The following is a 27,923-nucleotide window of genomic DNA, read 5'->3' as shown; positions in this document are numbered from 1 at the left end:
GTTTAATGACCGTTAAATGACTGTTAAAGGACTGTTAAAACCTCTTGATCCTACTTGAGACGCAGACGTCTCAACTAGGCACCTGGAAATGCAAATGCGCTACGCTAAATGCTAAATGTACTCGTTAAAACTCAAACGTTCATTAAAACACACATGCAGGGTATTGAATTAAAGCTACACTCGTTGTGAATCTAGCCAACAAGTCAGATTTTTAAAATGCTTTTCGGCGAAAGCATGAGAAGCTATTATCTGCTAGCATGCAACACCCCAATATACCTGAAGGGGATGTAAACAAAAGAATTAGCGTAGCCGGCGGCTACACAAAACGCAGAAATAAAATATAAAACATTCATTACCTTTGATGATATTCTTTGTTGGCACTCCTATATTTTCCATAAACATCACAATTGGGTCTTTTTCCCGATTAAATCCGTCCATGTATGCCCAAAATATCCATTTGTATAGCCTGTCTGGTTCAGGAAAAAAGCTCTCTTCCAACACGCAACGTCATTTTTTAAAATTATATAAGTTGCCTATATTCTTTGACAAAACACTTCAATCTACTTTTGTAACCCAACTTTAGGTATTTGTAAACGTTAATAAGCGATCAAATTGATCACTGGGCGATCTGTATTCAATAGCAGCTACTCAAGAAAACAATGTCCCTTTTTCTCTCTTCCAAAATCGATTGCTGTATGCTGGACGGAATGAAGGATCTATTTGTCATGACACAAAGGATTTTTGTCAATGAAAATGACATGCAAGTGCAATGGATATTTTTTTCAGTTTTCAGTGACCAGTTTTTCTTGCGCTTTTCGATGAAACACACGCTCTGTTATAGTCACAGCCGTGATTTAACCAGTTTTAGAAACTTCAGAGTGTTTTCTATCCACACATACTAATCATATGCATATACTATATTCCTGGCATGAGTAGCAGGACGCTGAAATGTTGCGCGATCTTTAACAGAATGTTCGAAAAAGGAGGGGGTAGACTTAACAGGTTTTAAATGACTGTTAAAGGACGGTTAAATGACTGTTAAAGGACAGTTAAATGACTGTTAAATGACTGTTAAAGGACTGTTAAAGGACGGTTAAATTACTGTTGAATTGCTGTTGAATGAGTGTTAAAGAACTGTTAAAGGACTATTAAAGGACCATTAAAGGACCGTTTAATGACCGTTAAATGACTGTTAAATTGCTATTAAATTGCTGTTGAGTGACTGTTGAATGACTGTTGAATGACTGTTGAATGAGTAAAGGGTGTGCTGTATCCCCAGGCTGTGTGGATTCCCTCCGTTCTACTCTAACACGGGCCAGGCCATCTCTCCAGGGATGAAGCAGAGGATCAGGATGGGCCAGTACAACTTCCCTAACCCTGAGTGGGCCGAAGTGTCGGAGGAAGGTCAGACTAGAGGCAATTGAATACTGTGGGTTGGGATGGTCTATACTAGAGGTAGAGGCTTCACTGCAATACAAACTATGTTCTGCTAATTACAAAATATTTTGGACGGATTCGTCTACGGTTGTGATTTGTAGGTCCTTTGACAGACATCTGATGTCAAGGTGAGTCTAGAGAGCTGTCAAACACTGACACTCTGTGGTATGAAAAAACACTGCATATCAATGGCCCAGTTTAATCGAACACTAACATTAAGAAGCCACTGGATGGTGTTAAACAGTAGATTTGTAAGACCCATATTGCAACTATCTACAGTGCCTGTAGAACATTATCATACCCTTGACTTATTCCAAATGTAATTAATGTTGTTGCGTTGCTGCCTGAATTCAAACTGGATTAAATAAATAAAAATTGTCACCCATCTACACACAATACCACATAATGACAAAGTGAAAACATGTTTTTAGGAAAATGTGCCAAATATATTGAAAATGAATTACAGAAATATCTAATTGACATACAGTGGGGCAAAAAGTATTTAGTCAGCCACCAATTGTGCAAGTTCTCCCACTTAAAAAGATGACAGAGGCCTGTAATTTTCATCATAGGTACACTTCAACTATGACAGACAAAATGAGAGAAAAAAAATCCAGAAAATCACATTGTAGGATTTTTAATGAATTTATTTGCAAATTATGGTGGAAAATAAGTATTTGGTCACCTACAAACAAGCAAGATTTCTGGCTCTCACAGACCTGTAACTTCTTCTTTAAGAGGCTCCTCTGTCCTCCACTCGTTACCTGTATTAATGGCACCTGTTTGAACTTGTTATCAGTATAAAAGACACCTGTCCACAACCTCAAACAGTCACACTCCAAACTCCACTATGACCAAGACCAAAGAGCTGTCACAGGACACCAGAAACAAAATTGTAGACCTGCACCACGCTGGGAAGACTGAATCTGCAATAGGTAAGCAGCTTGGTTTGAAGAAATCAACTGTGGGAGCAATTATTAGGAAATGGAAGACATACAAGACCACTGATAATCTCCCTTGATCTGGTGCTCCACGCAGGATCTCACCCTGTGGGGTCAAAATGATCACAAGAACGGTGAGCAAAAATCCCAGAACCACACGGGGGGACCTAGTGAATGACCTGCAGAGAGCTGGGACCAAAGTAACAAAGCCTACCATCAGTAACACACTACGCCGCCAGGGACTCAAATCCTGCAGTGCCAGACGTGTCCCCCTGCTTAAGCCAGTACATGTCCAGGCCCGTCTGAAGTTTGCTAGAGAGCATTTGGATGATCCAGAAGAAGATGGGGAGAATGTCATATGGTCAGATGAAACCAAAATATAACTTTTTGGTAAAAACTCAACTCGTCGTGTTTGGAGGACAAAGAATGCTGAGTTGCATCCAAAGAACACCATACCTACTGTGAAGCACGGGGGTGGAAACATCATGCTTTGGGGCTGTTTTTCTGCAAAGGGACCTGGACGACTGATCCGTGTAAAGAAAAGAATGAATGGGGCCATATATCGTGAGATTTTGAGTGAAAACCTCCTTCCATCAGCAAGGGCATTGAAGATGAAACATGGCTGGGTCTTTCAGTATGACAATGATCCCAAGCACACCGCCCGGGCAACGAAGGAGTGGCTTCGTAAGAAGCATTTCAAGGTCCTGGAGTGGCCTAGCCAGTCTCCAGATCTCAACCCCATAGAAAATCTTTGGAGGGAGTTGAAAGTCCGCGTTGCCCAGCAGTGTAGAAACGATATCTTGAAGTCCGTGGAACTGTCCGTAGATCTCAGAGATTGTGATGAGGAACATATCTGGGGAAGGCTATAAAACATTTCTAGAGTGTTGAATGTTTCTGGTCTCTACCATTGGCATATTGAAGAAGTATGGAACTTCCCAGACTCTGCCTAGAGCTAGCTGTACGACCAAACTGAGTAACCAGGCAAGAAGGACCTTGGTAAAGGAGTTGATCAAGAACCCAATGACCACTCTGACAGAACTACAGAAGCCCTTGACTGAGATGGGAGAACCTGCCAGAAGGATATCAGTCTCTGGAGCACTTAACCAATCTGTGATTTGTGGGAGAGTAGCCAGATGGAAGCAACTCCTGAGAAAAAGGAACATGACAGCAGGCCTAGGGCATGGTGGTGGCAGCATCATGCTGTGAGGATGCTTTTCAGTGGCAGGGACTTAGAGTAAGGTAATGATAGAGGGAACAATGAATGAAGCCAAGTACAGGCAAATCCTTGATGAGAACCTGCTTCATAATTCAAATTATCTTAGACTGGGTCAAATATTTATGTTCCAACAGGACAATGACCCCAAACATACAGCCAAAGCAACATTGGCTTCAGAACAAGAATGTGAAAGTCCTTAAATGGCCCATCCAAAGCCCAGACTTGAATCCCATTGAAAATCTGTAGAAAGACTTGAATATTGCTGTTTGCCGCTTTCTATCTAACTTAAAACAGAGCATGAGAAAATCTGCAAGGAAGAATGGGAGAAAATCCCCAAATCCAGATGTGTTAAACTGATAGACATACCCAAGATGACTTAATGAGGATATGGCAGACATACGCCCCCTTTGGAGAGATTGGGTACCCCTAGTAAACTGGAAAAAAAATCTGTCAAAAATTGTTAATATATGCAAATAAAAATTATTATTGGATAGAAAACACTCTAAAGATTCTAAAACCGTTGGAATTATGTCTGTAAGTATAGCAGAACTCACAGGGCAGGCATTCTTCCAAACTAGTTTTTGTGGCCATGAAAGTTGGAGCAACTTTGACGTCATGGCCCCCACCCTTCCCAACCAGCTATGATTCTGCGGACACTTTCTATCTCTTCCGCTAGATGTCCTCTTTCATTAGAGCTTCAAACCGTTCAAATCGCGCGAGAATTGACCCTATGGGAGTGAAATTAGTGCGTGCCACGAGAGAATAGGCTGTGCGTATGGGCGCGAATTGGTCACAGTCATTCCTTTGTTTCCAGCACTGAAGAGAAGGGCAGACGATGGGCGATTGAATTGAAGTTTGTTTTGCACGTCTAAAACATCATAAAGCTTGCTTCTGCACTTAGTTTGACCTGTTTAGTCGACATATAATGTGTAATTTTGAAGTTTTGATGCGCAACTTATCCGGACCAGAGGACGTTTTGGGTGCATTTCAGCTGATGTTATTAGCAGTAGCTAATACAAAGACGCAAGACTTGAAACCAAACGATGTATTGGGTAAGTATGAAGCCTTCCAGAACATTCTGAACGAAGACCATCGAAGGTAAGGGAATATTTATGCTTAAATCTGTGTTTCTGTTGACTCCAACATTACGTGGAAATGTAGCTTGGAACTGAGCGCTGTCTCACAATATGGAATAGTGTGCGATTTCTGTAACGTTAAAAATAAATCTAACACAGCGGTTGCATAAAGAAGCAGTGTATCTTTCTAACTATATGTAGAACATGTATATTTAGTCAAAGTTTATGATGTCTATTTTACGTTATCTTGCCGCGCTACATAGATTTCCTGCGGGCGTTTTTGAGTAATTTCTGAAGGTGAACTCACTGTAAATGGACATTTATGGATATAAATGGCATATTATTGAAAAAAAAAAATATGTACTGTGTAATATGTCATATTACTGTCATCTGATGAAGATTTTCAAAAGGTTAGTGAGCGATTTATTTTTTAATCCTGCGTTTGTTGATTGCATGTTTTGGCTATTGAAATGAGCTGTGTCTGGTGGTGGTTTTACATATATATGTGCTATGTTTTCGCCGTAAAACATTTTAGAAATCTGACTTGCTGGCTAAATGAACAAGATGTTTATCTTTCATTTGAGCTATTGGACTTGTTAATGTGTGGAGGTTAAATATTTTTAAGAATATTTTTGCGTTCCATGCGCCACCGTTTCAGCTGCACGTGGGAGGGTTGATTCCCAATTGGGAACCAGTATCGTAGACAGGTTTAAAGGGAAATTGCCTACTAATTGCCTACTTATTTTCCTCTACCCTTTTCATTTAGAAATGTCCCTTTAAAGCTGTAATCCCTGGCAAAGGTGCTTCTACAAAGTATTGACTCAGGGGTGTGAATACTTACAGTACCAGTCAAACGTTTGGACACAAAAGTTCACGGCAATTGGAACCAAAAATCTCAAATTTGGATTCATCATACCAAAGGACAGATTTCTACCGGTCTACTGTCCGTTGCTCGTGTTTCTTGGCCCAAGCAAGTCGCTTCTTCTTACTGGTGTCCTTTAGTAGTGGTTTCTTTTCAGCAATTCGACCATGAAGGCCTGATTCACTCCGTCTCCTCTGAACAGTTGTTGAGATGTTGAGATTTGTCTGTTACTTGAATTCGGAAGCATTTATTTCGGCTGCAATTTCTGAGGCTGGTAATTTTCCAGATTGACTGACCTTTAGGTCTTAAAGTAATGATGGACTGTCATTTCTCTTAGTTTATTTGAGCTGTTCTTGACATAATATGGACTTGGTGTTTTACCAAATAGGTCTATCTTCTGTTTACCAACCCTACCTTGTCACAGCACAACTGATTGGCTCAAATGCATTAAGAAGGAAATACATTTCTCAAATGAACTTTTAACAAGGCACACCTGTTAATTGAAATGCATTCCAGGTGACTACCTCATGAAGCTGGTTGAGAGAATGACAAGAGTGTGCAAAGCTGTCATTAAGGCAAAGGGTGGAAGCTTCGAAGAATCTCAAATATAAAGTATATTTTGTTTTGTTTAACACTTTTTTGGTTACTACATGATTCCACATGTGTTATTTCATAGTTATGATGTTTTCAGTATTATTTTACAATGTAGAAAATAGTAAAAATGAAGAAAAACCTTTGAATGAGTAGGTGTGTCTAAACTTTTTACTGTTACTGTATGTAAATGAGATATTTCTGTATTTCTTTTTTACGAAATTTGCACAAATTTCTAAAAACATGTCGTTTTCTTTTCACTGTCATTATGGGGTACTGTGTGTAGATGGGTGAGCATTTTTAGATTCAGGCTGTAACACAACAAAATGTTGAATAAGTCGAAGGATATAATTACTTTCTTAAGGCACTGTATCTGTACTGTCTGGATCCAGGAGGAGATGACCAGTGCTCTGTCCACCATGCGTGTGGACTATGACCAGGTGAAGATCAAAGATCTAGACACGTCCAATAACCCACTGCTCAACAAGCGACCTGCTGCTGGGGGTTTGAGGGAGAGGAGTGAGGAGGGGGAGGTGGTGCGTGATTAGGAGGAGGATGCGCAACGGTTTGCAACAGCCAGTGAAAGGCTGAGGGGAAAGGAGAGCGAGGAGGGGATGTTTTATTAAAACCTCTAGGCTACTGATCTTGTGTTTATATTACTTATTTTATTAATTCCTCACGGTTTGTTTAAAAGTCAGAATAGAAACACCCCAATATTCTTAGGAGTTGATAAAGCCCTTCTTTTGAATTAACGTAATTACGTCTCCCTCAAATGCTCGACTGCTTTTTATATGACCGGTGTGTCTAATCCTGAATGCTGATTGGTTGAAAGCGCATTCCAGCGGGGGTTTATTCCACAAATTACCACCAGATAAATCTATGACGTTAAAATGCCTATTTACTCTGTTCCATTTGACGGAGCATTCCACTGTCTCATCATCCCAGGCGAGAGAGAGGCAGGCAGCGTTTCTCAGCCAGTCTAAATAATGAATCAGCTGGCATCATTTTTATGGATATATTCAAAGAAATGTCAATTGAAAAAAGGTCAAACGAAAAGAAGTGCAGCTAGTTTGCAGACTTTCCAGCTTCAGTTTGAAGTTGTGTGAGCTGTGTTGTTGGCTAGCTCCTCTGAACAACAGTGTCCTGACGAGAGAGCACATTTTCTATGCCAGGTGAAATCATACCTCATTAGCTCATTGTCATGGATGTGTCCAAATAAATGTCACTAGAAAACAGCTTAAACAAATGCATCTACTGTTATTATTCTGTCTGCACTGTTTGACGTGACTGTAAATTAGCCATAGTTGGCTAGCTAGCAAGCAAGGGATAAAAACATTTTTTCCTGCCAAAGATAGGAGTCACAAAAAGCAGAAATATGGATAAAGTTAATCACTAACCTTTGATGATCTTCATCAGATGACACTCATAGGACATCATGTTACAAAATACATGTATGTTTTGTTCGATAATGTGCATATTTATATCCAACAATCTCAGTTTACATTGGCGCGTTACGTGCAGTAATGTTTTGATTCCATAACATCCGGTGATTTTGCAGAGAGCCACATCAAATCCCAGAAATACTCATAATAAAAGATACAAGTGGTATTCACAGAACTAAAGATAGACTTCTCCTTAATGCAACCGTTGTGTCAGATTTTTTAAAAACTTTATGGAAAAAGCATGATCTGAGTACGGCGCTCAGAGCCCAATCCAGCCAAAGAAATATCCGCCATGTTGGAGTCAACAGAAGTTAGAAATAACATTATAAATATTCACTTACCTGTGATGATCTTCATCAGAATGCACTCCCAGGAATCCCAGTTTGACAATAAATCAAATCAAATTTATTTATATAGCCCTTCGTACATCAGATGATATCTCAAAGTGCTGTACAGAAACCCAGCCTAAAACCCCAAACAGCAAGAAATGCAGGTGTAGAAGCACGGTGGCTCGGAAAAACTCCCTAGAAAGGCCAAAACCTAGGAAGAAACCTAGAGAGGAACCAGGCTATGAGGGGTGGCCAGTCCTCTTCTGGCTGTGCCGGGTGGAGATTATAACAGAACATGGCCAAGATGTTCAAATGTTCAGAAATGTTCAGAAATGTCCAGCATGGTCAAATAATAATCACAGTAGTTGTCGAGGGTGCAGCAAGTCAGCACCTCAGGAGTAAATGTCAGTTGGCATTTCATAGCCGATCATTAAGAGTATCTCTACCACTCCTGCTGTCTCTAGATAGTTGAAAACAGCAGATCTGGGACAGGTAGTACGTCCAGTGAACAGGTCAGGATTCCATAGCCGCAGGCAGAACAGTTGAAACTGGAGCAGCAGCATGGCCAGGTGGACTGGGGACAGCAAGGAGTCATCATGCCAGGTAGTCCTGAGGCATGGTCCTGGGGCTCAGGTCCTCCGAGAGAAAGAGAGAATTAGAGAGAGCATACTTCAATTCACAAATGACTGATCTGTTCCATAAAGTCCATCCTTTATGTCCAAATAGCCACTTGTTGTTAGCGTGTTCAGCCCAGTAATCCATCTTCAAGAGGCGCGAGCACTACGTCCAGACAAAAACTCGAAAGTTCCAATACAGGTCATAGATACATGTCAAACTATGTATGGAATCAATCTTTAGGATGTTTTTAACATAAAACTTCAATACTGTTCCAACCAGAGAATTCTATTGTCTGTAGAAAAGCACTGGAACGAGAGCTAACTCTGTCGGGACCGCGCGTCACGAGCCTGAGACACTCTGCCAGACCACTGACTCATTCAGCTCCCATTCCCCCTCCTTTAAAGCAGAAGCCTGAAACAAGTTTCTAAAGGCGGTTGACATCTAGTGGAAGCCTTAGGAAGTGCAACGTGACCCCATAGACACTGTATATTCGGTAGGCCAAGCTTTGGAAAACTACAAACCTCAGATTTTCCACTTCCTGGTTGGATTTTTCTCAGGTTTTCACCTGCTCTATGAGTTATGTTATACTCACAGACATCATTCAAACAGTTTTAGAAACTTCAGTGTTTTATATCCAATATTAATAATAAGATGCATATATTAGCATCTGGGACTGAGTAGGAGGCAGTTCACTCTGGGCACACTATTCATCCAAAAGTGAAAATGCTGACCCCTATCCCAAACAGGTTTTAAACCTAAAATAAGTAAAGTCATAAGTGTGGATAACCCCCCAAAAATGTTTACATCAGATGCAGAAGAAAAATAAAAGTGTGCTACACATAATTTGCTCCTACCAACATGCACAGATCAGATCGAGAGGATGAGCACCACTAGGTTATTACAGATTCTTACAGGGTGATCAGCTTAAACTTCAATAATTACAACTATATGCTCAGTGGCGAACCATTTCAGGGCAGGTGGGGCAGAACCTGTTTGCATGTTATTTTGGCATTCATTCGTGTCACATATCAGGTTGCAAATACTGTAAAAATAAATGTGTTGAGGGAATAAAGCCTCATACAAACATGGTCTCTTTCTTGCTTTCTTGAGTAAGAAAGGGGCAGCCAGTGGAAAATACAGAGCATAGGTGTTGGTAATCTTCTCTAGTTGCGCCGTGATTGGCTCAGTGTTCTGTCACTTATGGGGACACTATGTCACCATAGAATCTACAGGGAGAGCTAGGCAGTTCAAGCCCCCTTGGGTTCTACCATAGATTTACATTAGAAGTGCCCCTCCAAGAAGGCTCAATGTCATTGGCCACAGATAAAATGACGTTAAATCACATTATACAGTATCTACCGTAGCTTTGATTGGACTGAACATGTCAACGTCATACTTTAAAAATCTTAGCTAGCAAGCTAGACAAGCAGTCATCTTCATGAATCACATCGACAATTTACTGGCAAATCCTTTTCAATCCTTGTCACATGGAATTATAAAGTACCAGTGCTCATCGGCCATTGGACATAAACATTACACAACAAGTCGGAAATTGCAAATTTAACAATGAGTTGTTTGGAAGGAATTAGTGGCTAACTGCAAGCGTTGCAAAGCAATCACTATTTTGCTTCCCATGCCTGCAGCTCAGTGGAGAGGGTGTGTAGTCCAAGTCTGGGTTTAAGGATTTAAAACATCTGTCTGAAAGGGTCTCTTTTCCAAGCTTAAAAGGATAAACAGACCCAACAACACGGACCAGAACAGGTTGAATACATTTGCCATGCTGTCCATTCAGCATGACATCTGTTGCATTCGGAACTGGGAAATCTCAGACTTCAGTGAGTTCAAGACAACTGGGAACTCTGAAAAATATGAGCTCTGACTAGGAAAATAACTCAGAATTCAGGAACTTGGGCCTCTTTCTAGAGCTCTGACCTGAAGATTGCTGATGTCATGATTTGACAATGTTTTTTTCAGAGTTCCCAGTTGTCTTGAATGCACCATAAAGCCACATAATGCCAGACTTTGATGACAAAGTTTGATGATAAAATTCGGCCACACGAAGGACCGCCGCACCACCTAAAAATAAAAAATCGAATATATATATATATACCTTATTTACATATGCATTCAGACCATTTGCTATGAAACTCGAAAATTAGCTCAGTTGCATCCTAATGCCATTGATCATCCTTGAGATCACAACTTGATTGGAGTCCACCTGTGGTAAATTCAAATGATCGGACATGATTTGGAAAGGCACACACCTGTCTATATAAGGTCCACATCTGTAGAGCTCTGAGACAGGATTGTGTCGGGCAAAGATCTGGGGATGGTTACCAAAACATTTCTGCAGCATTGAAGGTCCCCAAGAACACAGAGGACTCCATCATTTTTAAATGGAAGAAGTTTGGAACCACCAAGACTCTTCCTAGAGCTGTCCGCTTTGCCAAACTGAGCAATCGGGGGAGAAGGGCCTTGGTCAGGGAGGTGAAATCAAATCAAATTGAGTTATTTAGCCCTTCACACTCAAAGTGCTGTACAGAAACCCAGCCTAAAACCCCAAACAGCAAGCAATGCAGGTGTTGAAGCACATTGGCTAGGAAAAACTCCCTAGAAAGGCCAAAACCTGGGAAGAAACCTAGAGAGGAACCAGGCTATGAGGGGAGGCTAGTCCTCTTCTGGCTGCCGGGTGGAGATTATAACAGAACATGGCCAAGATGTTCAAATGTTCATAAATGATCAGCATGGTCAAATAATAGGTCTGGGACAGGTAGCACGTCCGGTGAACAGGTCAGGATTCCATAGCCACAGACATAGATCCAGAGTTCCTCTGTGGAGATGGGAGAACCTTCCAGAGGACAACCATCTCTGCAGTACTCCACCAATCAGGCCTTTATGGCAGAGTGGCCAGATGGAAGACACTCCTCAGTAAAATTGCCTCTTATCCACTCATCGTTCCCTTATGCCATAGTTTGTACATCTCAATTGTTATAGGCCTATTGCTTATATAGGTCTATCTCAATAGTATCTTATTCATCAATTTAGGCAATGTTGGAATGATTTCATTGTTTTGCTTTCTTTGTGTATTATAATTTGCTCATGGGCTTTTCTTGACGAGGAGGAGATACTATATAATGTTGTTGGGCCAGTTAATATTACAAGGGCTGTTTTCTGTGCGTCCGGTATGGTTGTATATAAAAGTGGATCCTCATGATTGTATTTTCCTTCCTTATAAGACCACATAAGCCTAATAAAATACTTCAAATGGTAGGCTAACCACGTCTCTCTCTCTGTGTGGTGGATAGCCAAGTTAAGGCCTCAACATCTTGCTGATTTTATCTGAACTAACATTTATCTGAATTTCTGTCTGTGTCCATTTTGAAAGTGCTGAACGACTTGTCGCGGCCCATTTGTTTGCACTGGCTTATACTTAGAGCTAAGTGGTAATGATATAAGAATAAACATGAATTTCGGGACATGAATTTAATAATGTTTGTGGGTCAAAACTAATTTTGGCGTTCGTTATAGTTGAAGGAGAATGTGGTTCTTATCCACATACACAAATCCACAAGGAGTCCGTAGTAACCACATTTGTTTAAGCAAGTCAGCCATATCAGCTGTGGTTTTTAAAAAGGCAGTAAATGAGGCTGTATCAACTGTTTCGCTGCCAGACAAGGCACCGCTGAAAGCCAGTTGTAGCGGTGGTAAGGATAAGCTAGGTCCTAACAGTTTGTGGGCACCGTTTGTCACCGTTACAGTGCAATGAATGTATTGTTTAGTGTTGTGGCTTTCCTGGCATGCATAAAACATCATTTTTTTTGTTTGCCCACCAAGATATACAAGCTAAAATCGGCACTATATAGGCTACATTTCTGTCTAATTTGTGACACTACGCAATGAGCGTAACCTACAGTTAGCCATGCCGCCACTTCTCCAGGCGCGCAATATTTTCTGTGGGAGAGTTTCAGAAAAGCAAACTAAATAGTCCTATACTACTGGGACACACAAAATGTAGTGTAGGCCTATCTGAAATGCAGCCATATACACAACAACTGTTATTTTGCACACAAGAAAGCAAGCGATGTTGAAGAGAAGCCCCATGGAGACTGATAGCCCATGATGCGCTCATTAAAACAGCACACACCATAACCATGATTCAGGACCATGGACAGAAGGCTACTGCCAGTCAGCACGATGAAAGGATGTGCTGCCAATTTCAGTACCACCAAAGTGGACATCCAGGACAATAGGAGCAATGCACTAGACCTCACCTCAGAGCACAACCAATAGGCTACATTGGTTATTGTCCCTATACCCATAAAATAACGCAAAGCTGATGTATCATGGTCAGTTTGTGTTCACAGAATCCCTTCTTCAGGGTGGAGAAGGAATTTTCACACATTGCTGTAGATGCCCCTAATGGTAATCCATGTTTCAGTGCCAACAGCATTGCTGACAAAGGCCCACTGTATCTTTGAAGAACACTGAGTGGGGTCCATTTGTTCTTGCTGGCTATGGTTGCAACTTCACTTTTCAAGAATGTGCGAGCCACAATAAACTCAGCTTCCACTGGTTCAGTTTTGGTTAGATACAACAATGGCTTGACCTTGTTCACATCCAAAAAGTCTGGGCTCTTTGGATTCATGGCACACAGAGCTTCCGCCATTTGATTATTTTCTCCCCTAAATTGTGATGACATTTCCCCCAGCACAGCATCCAAAGTGCTAAAAAACTGTCGTTTACACTCCCTCTTGTCTCCATCATCATGCTGACCCACTGTGCTTTCAACTACATACTCTTGCAGAGTTTTACTCATGAGTCTCCATCGATTGCTTGGAGCTGGTGTGCTCATGCCCTCTTGGCATGCCTCCCAAAGCGTTTTGAATTTAGCATCACATCACAGTTTTTCAATGCACCCATACGTACTGCAAACAAGTTTTACACCGGTGTGCAGATCAGTTGCTTCAGACTGCAATAACTTGTTAGGTAGGTTGAGGAGCCCCAGGATTTTGTGTCATATTGATAGAATAATTTATATGTTTTAAGATAATGGCTAAAGTGTTCCACTCTGAAACTGTGTGAAATGTATTAGAATTATAAGACTATAATCTAATAATGTGTGTGTAAGACAAGTTAAGACAAAAAACAAACGTTCACTTTGTCATTATGGAGTATTGTGTGTCGATGGGTGACAAAAATAATCAATTTTTAATTCAGACTAACATAACAAAATGTGGAATAAGTCAAGGGGTATGAATACTTTCTGAAGGCTCTGTAAATAAACAATTCCAGTTGCAAGCCAAAGGCCATAGCTTTATTGTAAAATAAATATTGCCCTCTTGCCAGATTGATGAATATAGCCATAGCGAAACAGTGCAAAAGTACTGTGAGCTCAAGAGTTAAGGTCATTATTTGAACCAATCATCACCAGGACCAGGAGTTTTTCCTGATTACAAGTTTATTCTGGACCTGGTCAGATCTTCTCATCAGGAAAATTGTAGCCTCTTTTCATTGTTGTTGGTCAACATGTGTTTTTAATTGGACCCCTTCAAGATTGAGATGGCAGCAGTTTGTCCTCTGTTGGCAGTAATCAGAATGATGTGAGATTGGAGGCTTTTATCTCTCTCTTTTTCCTTTACTTGTTCTGTCACCAGCACATATGAGATTCCAGCTGTCAGACCAACCGACCACAGGCTGATCAATAATATCATTGCCTTTGTTTTGTGGACTCCCTGGTGGCGCAGCGGTCTAAGGCCCTGCATCTCAGTTCTAGAGGCGTCACTACAGACACCCTGGTTTGAATCCAGGCTGTATCACAACCAGCCGTGATTGGGAGTTCCGTAAGGCAGCGCACAATTGGCCCAGCATTGTCCGAGTTTGGCCGGTGTAGGCCGTCATTGTAAATAAGAATTTGACTTGCCTGATTAAATAAAAAAATACAATTTACTGGATCTATTTTAATTAAATAAATGTTTGTTTTTAAGGAAGTTTGGGTCAGCATGCATCATGTATGAAGACGTGGTCTCACATGGAGTACAGCATCTTCACTCAGTACTTCCTCATGCAAATGTGTGTATCTGTTTAAGTGACTGACGTGTGTGTCAGTGAAAAACAGTACTATGCCTGTATATTTTTTTTATCTGACATACGCATCAGTCCCTCAAACACCATGCATACCCATACAGACATTTGCATGAGGATGTACTAAGTGAATGTACTGGACGGTAAGCGTAATCACATTTTGTGCACTGTAAATGTACTTGGACAGCTTGGATCTCTGACTGAGACTGCAGTGTGTGGTACATAGACAGAAATTGTCAGTGAATTGCTGATAAAAAGAGAGAGAGAGAGAGAGAATAAAGAGAGAAGGAGTGGGGGATGGCGTGCAATGGGGGGTGTGGATGTCCAGTTTTCAGCAACCTCTTGACGGTCCGTGAGAATGCTTTGCTCTTCACTCTCCTGGGAGCCAAGTGTAAGGTCAGTTTAACCACTAGAGGCATCTTTAACATTCTTCCTTCTTTCTCTCTTTGTTCACACTTTCTGTTGCTGGTTATCCCTCCGTATTTCTCCTCATTCTCTCATGTATCTGAGCTCTTGACGGCCAGTGAGGACTCACTAATTTCCCTGTTGTTCTCCACCCAACCCCACTGTTGCCACATGTACACTTCACTAAATATTTATTTGGACAGTGAAGCTAAAATGTTTAATTTGGCACTAGACTCCAGAATTTTGGATTTGAGATTAAATGTTTTATATGAAGCAACAGTACCAAATGCCACCTTTTATTTGAGGATATTTTCTTACATATGTTTTATCGTTTAGAAATGAAAGCACTTGTATCTAGTCCCCCCATTTGAGGGTGTCATAATTGGACAAATTCACATATAGTGTATTAAAGTCAGTCAAACTTTTATTGTTTGGTCCCATATTCCTAGCACGCAATGACAACATAAGGCTTATGACTCTACAAACTTGTTGGATGCATTTGCAGTTGTGCTTCGTATTATGTTGTGCCCAATATAAATGAATGGTTAATAATGTATTGTGTGATTTTGGAATCACTTTTATTGTAAATAAGAATAGAAGATGTTTTTGAACACTTGTACATTATTGTGGGTGCTAGCATGATCACATATAATCATGACTCATGAATAATGATGAGTGAAGAAGTTACAGAGGCATAAATATGATACCCCCCAAAAATGCTAACCCCCATTATTGGTACTGGTGAGAGGTTAGCATGCATTTGGGTCATGATCTTTGTGCATCTTTCTCACTCATCATCCATTTTGACATTAGAGTATTTTGTGTAGAATTTTGACCAAAAAATGACAATTAAATAAATTTGCATCCCACTTTGTAACACAACAAAGTGGTGGAATACTTTCTGAAGGAACTGTACATAAAGTGCATTAATTTCTCAATGTTAAAACAGATATTTATTCAAATACCCTCCAAAAAAAAGGTAACATTCTGAACTGTCACTTCAGAAAACATTTCATCTCAAATCGAAAAGGCTGTAGTATAGAGCCAAATTTAAAGTTTTAGCTTCTTTGTCCAAATAAATACGTAGCGGATTGTATCCTTGGTTTTAAAAACTTTGCAGACAAAATATTAGGATGAAATAAGTAACAAACAATAATATATAGTATCCAGTCAGGGATGGTGATGATCTTTGAAAGTCCTGAGGTACTTTCCAGTACTTTCCAGCCCTGCAGGTGAAAGGACTGTGTGTGAGGGCAGAGGAGATCATTTGGTTGTGGTTGATACAAATGCCATCTATTTTGAATACCACGACCTAGTAGTAAGTTACAAGTGTAAAATGTACAATCATATAGATTGTACATCCAGGTCACCCTTGATACAAGTCAGTATTGGACTATCAAGGTCACTCTTGATACAAGTCAGTATTAGATGACGTAGAAACCGGCCACTAGGGGCAACAGTGAGCACTGCTACCTTCAAGTATGTTTTGGTTAAGCATCTGATTCCAAAGGTTGTAAATTCTAATCCAGCGATAGACAATTTGTTTGCGATTTTTCATTTATGCCTATCCCAAACCTTAACCCTTACCTTAACCATTTTGAGTTAATGCCTAACCTTAAGATTTCGGAGTTAATGCCTGAACTTAACTGTCTAATTCTGTCGTGAGACTGTGAGAGCTAGTGTGTTAAATAGTGAACCTAATCTGTAACCGGTTACAAATTGTGAGTGTGTATATGTGTGTGTCCGTTTCAGGCAGTGGTCTCAGCAGTAGCCCAGGTGTATGTGTCCTTCCCTGGGCGTCAGGTGTGGAGGCATGAGGGCTCTGGGGTAGTGTGTCTGGTCGAAGACAGCTCACAACATTCCTACTTCCTGCGTGTGTACTGCGTCAAGGTCAGAGGAACCACCACCAAACGAGTCATAACACCTGCTTCACCAGACACTCAGACCTTCAGAGGAGTTAGCTCTCTCTCTCTCTCTCTCTCTCTCTACTATTTACAGATTGTTTTTCATCAGCAATCAGATTAGTATGAGACCATATAGTGTGCATAAATATCATATTTTATTTGTTTTTTAAATTTTTATGGCTGTCAAGTTGTCATGGCTGTTTTCATTGTGTCTCTGGTTTAAAACTAAAAGCAGGAAGTGCTTCTGACCTCTGGCAAGATGCCAGGTTGACCTGTTTATTCAGTCTCCATAGAGCAGGCCTCATTGGAATCTCTTTATCTCTCTCCGCGTGTGTGTGTGTGTGTGTGTGTGTGTGTCTTTACCAGTCACCGTGAGAGCACAGGTTCCTTAAAAAACAATAGGCTTGTGTTAAAGGGTGTGTGCATGTGTTTTTGCTTTGTATATTACTGATGACTATTAACTGCATTTTATTTAAAAACAAAAACAACGTTTTAAATGAGAAGTAGAAATAGGTCTGAAGCCGAAAAAAAAGGAAATTCACATGAGCACCAAAATTCCTACTCCACCCATGCTCCACCAAGGTTTTCCAGTACATAGCTTTGACCTACTACAGTAGCTATGTTAGTAATGTACTTCAAACTATGTGTATGCAGGTTGCTTAGAATTCAAACCTTCTTAAAAAGTCTAATTCATACTCTTAGAGGACATGCTTCCACAATAATGGGATTTGTACCGCGTACAAGGTAAAGTATTGGATTCTTCACATACCAGTATGACATTATCCGATTAAGCTACCTTTTCAAGATTTTTTTTCTGAAATGAAAGCTTTGCTTTTATACTTACAAGCCATTGGGCTTGGGCTGTTTTGGCTTGTAGTAATGTGGTGCATGCCTGTATTTCCTTAAACCTTTATTTTGGCAATACATAATCATAATAACATCCTTTTTTGGTCATTAGGCACCCAACATAACAGGTGGTGGTGACTTGGACACAGTAGCTCATGTAGATAGAGCCTGTCTACATTCCTGATCTCTGTAACTGTTACTTAACTGTGTAATATTAACATAAGCTCAGAACCACTGGTGTATCAAACATGGTCCTGTTTTATAAATTGCTGTGCTGATGAATGGACAGTTCATTACCTCTGTCAAAATCATATGTAGCTTAAAGTTATGTTTGTACTTGTATTTATTTTTGCAATAATGAAGGGGACACAACAATAATACACATTTACAATAGGCCTATATCTAAAAAATAGTTACAGCAACATGATATATACAGTGTGAAGAAAAAGTATGTGAACCCTTTAGAATTACCTGGATTTCTGCATAAATTGGCCATAAAACTTGATCTGATCTTCATCTAAGTCACAACAATAGACAAACACAGTCTGCTTGAACTGATAACACACAAACAATTATAATTGTTGATATCTTGATGGTTGGAAAAAGTATGTGAACCCTTGGATTTAATAACAGGTTGACCCTTCTTTGACAGCAATAACCTCAACCAAACGTTTTCTGTAGTTGCGGATCAGACCTGCATAATAGTCAGGATGAATTTTGAACCATTCCTCTTTACAAAACTGTTTCAGTTCCACAATATTCTTGGGATGTATGGTGTGAATCGCTCTCTTGAGGTCATGCCACAGCATCTCAATCGGGTTGAGGTCAGGACTGACTGAGCCACTCCAGAAGGAATATTTTCTTCTGTTCAAGCCATTCCGTTGTTGATTTACTTGTCTTTTGGGTTGTTGTCCTGTTGCATCAGCTAACATCTGTTGAGCTTCAATTGGCGGACAATAGCCTTACATTCTCCTGCAAAATATCTTGATAAACTTGGGAATTAATTTTTCCGTCGATGATAGCAAGATGTCCAGACCCTGAGGCAGCAAAGCAGCCCCAAACCATGATGCTCCCTCCACCTGTGATGATGTTTTGATTTTAGTGTGCTGTGCCTTTTTTTCCACACATAGTGTTGTGTTTTCCTTCCAAACAACTCAACTTTAGTTTCATCTGTCCACAGAATATGTTGCCAGTAGAGGTGTGGAACATCCAGTTGCTCTTTTGCGAACTTCAGACGTACAGCAATGTTTTGGACAACAGTGGCTTCTTTTGTGGTGTCCTCCCATGAACACCATTCTTGTTTAGTGTTTTACGTATTGTAGACTCGTCAACAGAGGCTTCCAGAGATTTCTGTAAGTCTTTAGCTGACACTCTAGGATTCTTCTTAACCTCATTGAGCATTCTGCACTGTGCTCTTGCAGTCCTGTTGGCAGGACGGCCACTCCTAGGGAGAGTAGCAACAGTAATGACATTTCTCCATTTATAGACAAATTTGTCTTACTGTGGACATTCTTTTAGAGATACTTTTGTAACCCTTTCCAGCATTATCCAAGGGAACAATTCTTAATCTTAGGTCTTCTGAGATCTCTTTTGTTTGAGGCTTGGTTCACATCAGGCAATCCTTCCTGTGAATAGCAAACTCACGTTTTGAAAGTGTTTTTTATGAAGCAGGGCAGCTCTAACCAAAATCTCCAATCTCGTCTCATTGATTCAATTCCAAGTTAGCTGATTCCTGACTCCAATTAGCTTTTGGAGCAGTCATTAGCCAAGGGGTTCACATACTTTTTCCAACCTACACTGAATGTTTAAATGCTGTATTCAATACAGACAAGAAAAATACAATAATTTGAGTGTTATTAGTTTAAGCACACTGAGTTTGTCTATTGTTGTGACTTAGATGAAGATCAGATCGAATTTTATGCAAAATTTATACGGATACGTTCATTAGAGTTACCAGCCGCAGACATTTCAGCCCAAATAAATGCTTCACACTGTTCAAGTAACAGACACATCTCAACATCAACTGTTCAGAGGAGACAGCGTGAATCAGGCCTTCATGGTCAAAATGCTGCAAAGAAACCACTACTAAAGGACACCAATAATAAGAAGCGACTTGCTTGGGCCAAGAAACACGAACAATGGACAATAGACCGGTGGAAATGTCCTTTGGTCTGATGAGTCCAAATGTAAGATTTTTGGTTCCATCCGCCGTGTCTTTGTGAGACGCAGAGTAGGTGAACGGATGATCTCCGCATGTGTGGTTCTCACCATGAAGCATGGAGGAGGAGGTGTGATGGTGTGAGGTTGCTTTGCTGGTGACACTGTCTGTGATTTATTTAGAATTTAAGGCACACTTAACCAGCATGGCTACCACATCATTCTGCAGCGATACGCTGCTACGATAGAGGGACTATCATTTATGTTTCAACAGGACAATAGCCCAACACACCTCCAGGCTGTGTAAGGGCTATTTGACCAAGAAGGAGAGTCATGGAGTGCTGCGTCAGATGGACTGGCCTCCACAATCACCTGACCTCAACCCAATTGAGATGGTGTGGGATGAGTTGGACCACAGAGTGAAGGAAAATCAGCCAACAAGTGCTCAGCATATGTGGGAACTCCTTCAAGACTGTTGGAAAAGCATTCCAGGTGAAGCTGGTTGAGAGAATGCCAAGAGTGTGCAAAGCTGTCATCAAGACAAAGGGTGGCTACTTTGAAGAATCTCAAATATGAAATATTTTGATTTGTTTAACACTTTTCTAGTTACTACATTATTCTATATGTGTTATTTCATAGTTGTGATGTCTTCACGATTATTTTACAAATGAAGAAAACTTGAATGAGTAGGTGTGTCCAAACTTTTGACAGGTACTGTAGCTACTGTAGTAGGTCAAAGCTGTGTGCAGGAAAACCTTGGTAGAGCATGGGTGAAATACACATTGTTGTGCTCATGTGAATGTCCTTTATTGTTTGGCTTCAGAACAATGCCTACCTCTCACTTAAAATATTTTTGTTTTTAATTTCCATGTTGTTTTACACCGGTGCACCTTGTGCAAGGGATAATAAAAGGCCACTCTAAAATATGCAGTTTTGTCACACAACACACAATGCCACAGATGTCTCAAGTTTTGAGGGAGTGTGCAATTGGCATGCTGACTGCAGGAATGTCCACCAGTGCTGTTGCCAGAGAATTTAATGTTAATTTCCCTAGCATAAGCCGCCTCCAACATTGTTTTAGAGAATTTGATAGTACGTCCAACCGGCCTCACAACTGCAGACCACGTGTAACCACGCCAGTCCAGTACCACCACATCCGGCTACTTCTCCTGTGGGATCGTCTGAGATCAGCCACTCAGACAGCTGATGAAACTGTGGGTTTGCACAACCAAAGAATTTCTGCACAAATAGTCAGAAACTGTCTTAGGGATTCTTATCTGCATGCTCGTCATCCTCGCTAGGGTATTGACCTGACTGCAGTCCTGCATCGTAACCTACTTCAGTGGGAAAATGCTTACCTTCGATGGCCACTGGCATGCTGGAGAAGTGTGCTCTTCACAGGTGAATCGCAGTTTCAACTTTACCGGGCAGATGGCAGACAGAGTGTACGGTGTCATATGGGCAAGCGGTTCGCTGATATCAACATAGTGAACAGAGTGCTCCATGGTGGCGGTGGGATTATGGTATGGGCAGGTATAAGCTATGGACAACGAACACAATTGCATTTTATCGATTTCAATTTGAATGCACAGAGATACCCCGATGAGATCCCGAGGCCCATTGTCGTGCAATTCATCCACCACCATCTCCTCATGTTCCAGCATGATAATGCACAGCCAGCCCCATGTCGCAAGGATTTGTACACAATTTCACTGCATACCCACCAGACATGTCACCCAGGTAGCCTAGCAGTTAAGAGCGTTGGGCCAGTAACCAAAAGGTTGCTGGGTCGAATCCCTGAGTCGGCAAGGTAAAAAAATCTGTCGTTCTGCGCTTGAGCAAGGTATTTAATCCCCAACAACAACCGGGTGCCAATGATGCTAATGTTGATTAATGCAGCCCCCCGCACCTCTCTGATTCAGAGGGTTTGGGTTAAATGCAGGAGACACATTAGGTTGAATGTGCTCAGTTGTACAACTGACTAGGTATCCCCTGTTATGACTTTCCCTCATGGGTGAGGATCAAAGAGAGCTCCCCTCTTTCTCCCACTAGTTAGGGAAGTTGGGCCGGTTGTGTGACTTAACGACCGGCCGTAAACTTTCTCTCTCTCTTGCCTTTGCAGGATTGAGACTGGAATGTCTGAGTGTTACAACAGAGAGAGACTTTGCAATACTTTAACATCAAAAGATTGGACGTTGAAACAATATTTCTAACATAAATAATTTGGGAAATGGTTAGTGGGGCTCCAAACAATAATCATGTCAAATCAGTTGTTGTTTTATGATATCATTATGGATGGTGTAACTAAATAACTGCATCTCTGGAGGTGTACGCATTCAAGGGATTAGGTTTACATCCAAATGTTGTAAAACTTATATGATTAAATATGAAACTATTTGTGAAAAGACAGCCATATGTTTTTAGCCTTCCAAATGAGATAATTGACGTGAGCACAGACATTATGCCAACAGGACACCTCTTTTTTACAGAGTGCATAAAAGGACTGCTAACGAAATGTACATTAGACCAGTACGTTGCCAGGTTGCTACTGGCATGTAAAATGGTTTAAAACTACTAGACCAAAACATGCCGGGTTGCTGCCGGCGTGTAAAGTGATTGTAGCTGTACCCTGAATAATCAACCATTGAGACCAGTACATTGCCGGGTTGCTATTGGCGTGTAAAATGGTTTAAAACTAACAGACCAGAAAGTGGTGGTTACACGTTGAAATGGTTACAATTTAAATACAGACCAGCGTGACCGACAGCGTGAGCCGAATGTTGCAAAATGGTAAGACCCTCTGAAATGCAACAGAGAAGAAGAAGACTAGACTAAGACACACATCTAGATGGCCGTGCGGTATTTCTGCACCCTGTCCGGCCATCTAGATGTGTGAAAGTTAGTGTATAAGCTAATGATCCATCATGTATGACATTCCTGGGAGTGTGTAAACTTACATTTTTTATTACCATATCATTTTTATATGTTCTCTGTTGTTGTTACATGAAAATGTATCAATTGACCAATTCGGCACATTTGGGCAAACTCCTGGCAGACTAGATACAAAATATTGTGCAGTAATGTAATTCTTCACTGGATCAGTCTGAAACATTGCACACACACTGCTGCCATTTGGTGGCAAAAATCTAATACACCTAGACTCCATTCTGAAAGTATTGCCTTTCTCTTGCATTTCAAAGATTCTGAAATAATAATAATAATAGAAAATGAATGATTTTTCTTTGTATTATCTTTTACCAGATCTAATGTGTTATATTCTCCTACATTCATTCACATTTCCACAAACTTCAAAGTGCTTCCATTCAAATTGTATCAAGAATATGCATATCCTTGCTTCAGGACCTGAGCTACAGGCAGTTAGATTTGGGTATGTCATTTTAGGCGAAAATTGAAAAAAGGGTACGATCCTTACTGTAGCTTGGTCTGTGCAATGCAAATTAATGTGATTAGCAAGGCAGTTTCTCAAAGTTTGGTGGTTTTAAACTGAACGTAACTAACCTTACCTAGCTATGTTTTGTGTAAGAAAGTATGATATTATGGCGCATGAACTGGCTATACACGTTAGCTAACATTACAGTCCTACGTTATCATAGCAGCCAAGGACGTTTGCTAGCTTATTTGTGCATATTTGTTTGTTCTCCAATTACACACAAGTGTCTAGCTAAGCAGTTTGCACATGATATAACTTCACCCTTATATGAAAACCTTACTTGAAAAAAAATATAGCTAAATAGCTTTCCTCATTTGTTGGTTAGCGAGCATGCCAATGTTCTAATCTGACTGGTATAGCTACATAACTAATCAAAATAAAACCACATTCATTGGCAAGCTTCTTTTACTTGCCTGTTTGCATTGCTAGCTTTCAGCTGACTGGTGTTAGCTAGCTACGGAGGCTAGCTGCTGGACTTTGTACAAGCTAGCTAGGTAACGTTAGCTAGATAGCTACGTAGCTAATCAAAATATCTGCTTGTATTTATTGATTAACCTCAACTTGAATACCACTATATAGCTATCTATCTACAGTAGCCTAGATGTGTTTGCATATATAATTATTATGACTGGCAGCCTGATGCAAGCAACTGTGTTGTTGCCAAGCAACCGACACAGTGTTAAAACTTTGAGCTTTGGCTAAAAACAAATTGTTAGCATTGTCAGAAATGCTACAAAAAGGTAGCACAATGTTCTTTCTTAATGGACGGAAATGTACTTGTGAGATACATTATCAGTTTAATAAAACTTTTGCACCTACAAATTTAGTCAATACAATTTTTTTAAAGTCTAATGGTCACTTTATGGATGCTATGGTCTCGTTTTAATCCGACATCTAGAATTTGAGCTAGGTAGCTGCAGAAAATACTATGAAAACGAATTTGCTAACGACCCTGTTAAAAATCCGGTATGTGGTTCTTGGTAACAGCCCGGCGGCACATGATGAGAGGTGGGGAGTGTGTCTTGTGTACCTCCAATCAACTTTATGTACACGTAATTATCTATCTACTCTCTTTCTCCTTTAACCTACCAGAGATCTAAGTTGCTGTGGGAACAGGAGCTGTATGTTCCTTTTCGATACTCTGCACCCCACCCCTACTTCCACACCTTCCCTGCAAATGTAAGTGACATGCCCTGAAATCACATCTTAAGAGTTAAGTTATTCCCTTATCAAACAGAACTCTATAATTATGTTTCAATCCTGATGACCAAAGCAACAAATCTGCTCATTTTAAGGGCATATTAAATTAATTAATATTCTGCTATTAAATGGGTTAGGGTTGTGGTGGCTGAGGATTATAGTTGAAACAGGATGTGGACATGAAGCTAGGGTTATGGTAATGTTTAGGGTTAGGGCTGAGCCTGGGGTAGACATGAAGCTAGGGTTGAGCCGGTGTGTGGATATTAAGCTAGTGATAGGGTTAGGGTTGAGGGTTATGGTTATGCTAGGGTTAGGGTTATCCTAGGTTTGGGGTTAGGTTAATGTTTAGAGTTAGGGTTGAGCCTGGTATGGACACGATGCTAGGGTTAGGGCTGAGGCTACGGTTGAGCCAGTGTGTGGATATTAAGCTAGTGATAGGGTTAGTGTTGAGACTAGGGTTAGGGTTATGCTAGGGTTGGGGTTAGGTTAATGGCTAGGGTTAGGGTTGAGCCAGGGTGTGGGGCTAGGGTTAGGGTTAGGGTTAGGCCTACAGGGTTATGTGAGTTCATTGGTTGGTTGGTTCTGTAACATGCTCATAATAGCACTGGCTCTAAAAAGGCTTTGGCTAATAGCATAGCTCTGAAAAGGTTATTGTTCTGGTCCTTGATGACCTCCCACACTGGCTGTGTGTGTTTGTTTAGGACTGCCAGGCGGGCCTGAACTTTGCAGATGAGGCCGAGGCAGAGAGGTTCTGTGCAGCCGTGGAGAGACAGATCCAACAAGCCCCAGGTTTGGAGAGAAACACACACACTTCAGATTATATTTACATTATAATAAACTCACTCAGCTTCAGGCAAGCCAGTCCTCTTCTCTTTCTTACTCTCCCTTGTCTCCTCTTCCCCCATCTCTCTGTCTTTCACTCTATTTCTCCCATAATATTTTATATGTTGCTCTCTTTTGCTGAACCCCCCATCTTTTTCTCTCTCCCCCTCTCTCAGACAGAGCTAGTGGGCAGATGAACCATACTGGCAGTGTGGACTTGTCCTCAGGCTGTATCTGTGAACAGGAACAGAGGCGATCTGAGATCAGCACTCCATCTCCATATGCGTCAGAGTGAGAAATATAGTACATCTGCACACTGAGCTCAGACAGACTCAGACAATTCACTATTAGAGATATTTTATGATGCTGCATTAGAATGGAGTAAAAGACAAATGGCTGATTTAATCTTCTCTCTTCTCCACAGACAGGAGTCCCAGGTAAGAGTGGACCCAGAGCAAGGCCTCAGTGTGAGCACAAACCTGACACCACTGTTATTTTAACACATCCATAACACAACCATTATTATGTAGCTGTCGGATGAAAACCTCTTATCTCCAATTAACAATTATGAAATTCAGAAGGTATTTTGAACACATTTCATTGGTCCTAGAGTCATGAAATGTACAGAGTACATTGATGAGAGTAATTGCTTTTAATACAAGGTTTTGATCTGACAGCGTATTATGATCATCATAGAATAATTCATAAAAGTCTAATTGCACATTTATATCTGTTATATCACAGTCATCAATGCTATTTTAATGTCACATGCATCATCATCCTCACCTGTGTGCAGACTAGAGAGCTGGACCCTGCTCTGAGGAAGCTGGTCAGGATGGAGAGACAAAATGAGGAGAATGTGATGGACAGACACACATCTAAAGTAATCTGCAGCCTCATCTACAGTCTGGGGGGCGTGGAGGCTGACAGCAGGGACATGAACAACAGAGGTAGGCCCCCTGCTGGCTAAGAGGGATCATCTTTTGCATTGCCTTGATTATTAGTTGAATCAGGTGTGTTAGTGCTAAGCTAGAACAAAAGCCTGTGCACCCACCCTGTGTGTCTCCAGAGCCAAGACTGAAGAACACAGGACAGAATTGTTTTGGTGTCTCTCATAGGTCCAGCCTCTAAGACCTTACCCAACAGAGCTACAGGGACCTCCACCTCCCTGGCCCTGAGGAAGGGGCCTCTGCCTCCTCTCCCGTCCCTCCTCACACGGAGTGTCAGCTCTCGAGATGTCTCCAAGAGCCCTCTCCCACCCTGGGTCCCCCAACCTCCCTCTATGCCCGCCCCCCCTCCTCCTGCAGGGGCACTCGCTGAGAGGATCAGAAAGACCATGAGCTTCAGACCGGTGAGAGAACATGACTGGGGCATGTCAATCAAAGTCATAGACTATGTCCAATGTATGGCGATATGAGGTTGATACAATGGTGTGTGTGTGTGTGTGTGTGTGTGTGTGTGTGTGTGTGTGTGTGTGTGTGTGTGTGTGTGTGTGTGTGTGTGTGTGTGTGTGTGTGTGTGTGTGTGTGTGTGTGTGTGTGTGCATATGATAGGTGGGCTCACCCTCTGCTGTAGAGTCTGACCTGGTCCTGAGTGCACTGAGGGAGATATTCCAGAAACGCCTCCAGCATCATAAAGGTGGACCTACTGTTTCTCTCTCTCCATCTCATCTCATCCACAGTCTGTGATGTCAGCTTACCCTGGGGTTGTCTCAAGTCAGGCCTGTTCTGCAGCTCATCATGTCTGTCTTCTCCTCCACAGATGACACCACAAGCCAGTCAGAGATGGATTCTTACAGCGGGCAGTGGCTGTAGAGATAACAGGTTGAGAGGAGAAATATCCCCCTGCTTTCACAAGCATGTTGTTTCTCAAGCATGTTGTTATTTGAAGTCTTCACTTTTGTCTTTCATTTTGAATGAATTCACTGTTAAATAATGATGCATCATTGAAAAAAATGTTTTAGTGAAGAATACGATGCTCAATCAAGCCCTTTCTAAAATAAAATCTTTAAAATCCTCCATCGAACTCTGACTAAACTTCCCTTGAATTGTGTGTGTGTGTGTGAGTGAAAGAGATATGAGTTTATGAATTATCTCAATCTTGCTGACCTCATCGCCACTCAACTCTTATTGGCACCCCTGATCTCATTGCCACATAGGCTTAGTTAAACAAACAGGGACATTTGTATTTTAAAATATAATTCATTTATGGTAGCGTAAAACACAACCTAGTGGATCACATAGCCTACCTCAGTGGCTGTGCTTAAAACACAACGGTTGTAGCGCATCTGCTGCTGCGTTTGCGCGCTCTATAATCCTCTCCACCCTCTACGCTCAGTGTCATTGAACGCCGCGGAGAGACCCACATTAAACGAAACCACGCTGGACAACTGCTCTTCTTCAAACCTGGACAATGAGAGTTTCATGCCGTCCACGAGCCACGCGAGACATGGCAGGTAGGGTACAATGCCGGTGGAGTCCTAGCACTTGTCATTTCATGCTGGATGCGATGAGGGAGTTTCAACGATGTGTGCAGCAGCCCTATT

General features: G+C 41.2%; 1 protein-coding gene across 3 annotated transcripts in view; it reads left to right on the top strand.

Moving 5' to 3' along the window:
- Positions 1 to 27,396, top strand: part of LOC110528146 (actin nucleation-promoting factor WAS) — a 29,415-nt gene extending 2,019 nt beyond the window's left edge. Inside the window, exons 3-12 of one of the 3 annotated variants that reach the window (XM_090241358.1) lie at positions 1,280 to 1,404; positions 16,751 to 16,888; positions 24,449 to 24,535; positions 25,258 to 25,345; positions 25,555 to 25,669; positions 25,803 to 25,845; positions 26,175 to 26,328; positions 26,497 to 26,729; positions 26,932 to 27,016; positions 27,140 to 27,396. In XM_090241358.1, coding sequence (XP_090097484.1) covers positions 25,572 to 25,669; positions 25,803 to 25,845; positions 26,175 to 26,328; positions 26,497 to 26,729; positions 26,932 to 27,016; positions 27,140 to 27,192 — 666 coding nt within the window. In that variant the 5' untranslated portion in view covers positions 1,280 to 1,404; positions 16,751 to 16,888; positions 24,449 to 24,535; positions 25,258 to 25,345; positions 25,555 to 25,571 and the 3' untranslated portion in view covers positions 27,193 to 27,396. Of the gene's footprint in view, positions 1 to 1,279; positions 1,405 to 14,742; positions 14,990 to 16,750; positions 16,889 to 24,448; positions 24,536 to 25,257; positions 25,346 to 25,554; positions 25,670 to 25,802; positions 25,846 to 26,174; positions 26,329 to 26,496; positions 26,730 to 26,931; positions 27,017 to 27,139 lie in introns of those variants that run through there. The other 2 variants (XM_036983685.2, XM_090241359.1) reach the window with 2 other exon arrangements.
- The last annotated feature ends 527 nt before the right edge of the window (positions 27,397 to 27,923 follow it).

The sequence above is a fragment of the Oncorhynchus mykiss genome, chromosome 7, assembly GCF_057628025.1.
Source record: "Oncorhynchus mykiss isolate SJ-2025 chromosome 7, ASM5762802v1, whole genome shotgun sequence".
Classification (NCBI taxonomy): Eukaryota; Metazoa; Chordata; class Actinopteri; order Salmoniformes; family Salmonidae; genus Oncorhynchus; species Oncorhynchus mykiss.
The sequence above is the reverse complement of the archived record's forward strand: the minus strand, read 5'-3'. Positions and strand labels throughout refer to the sequence as shown.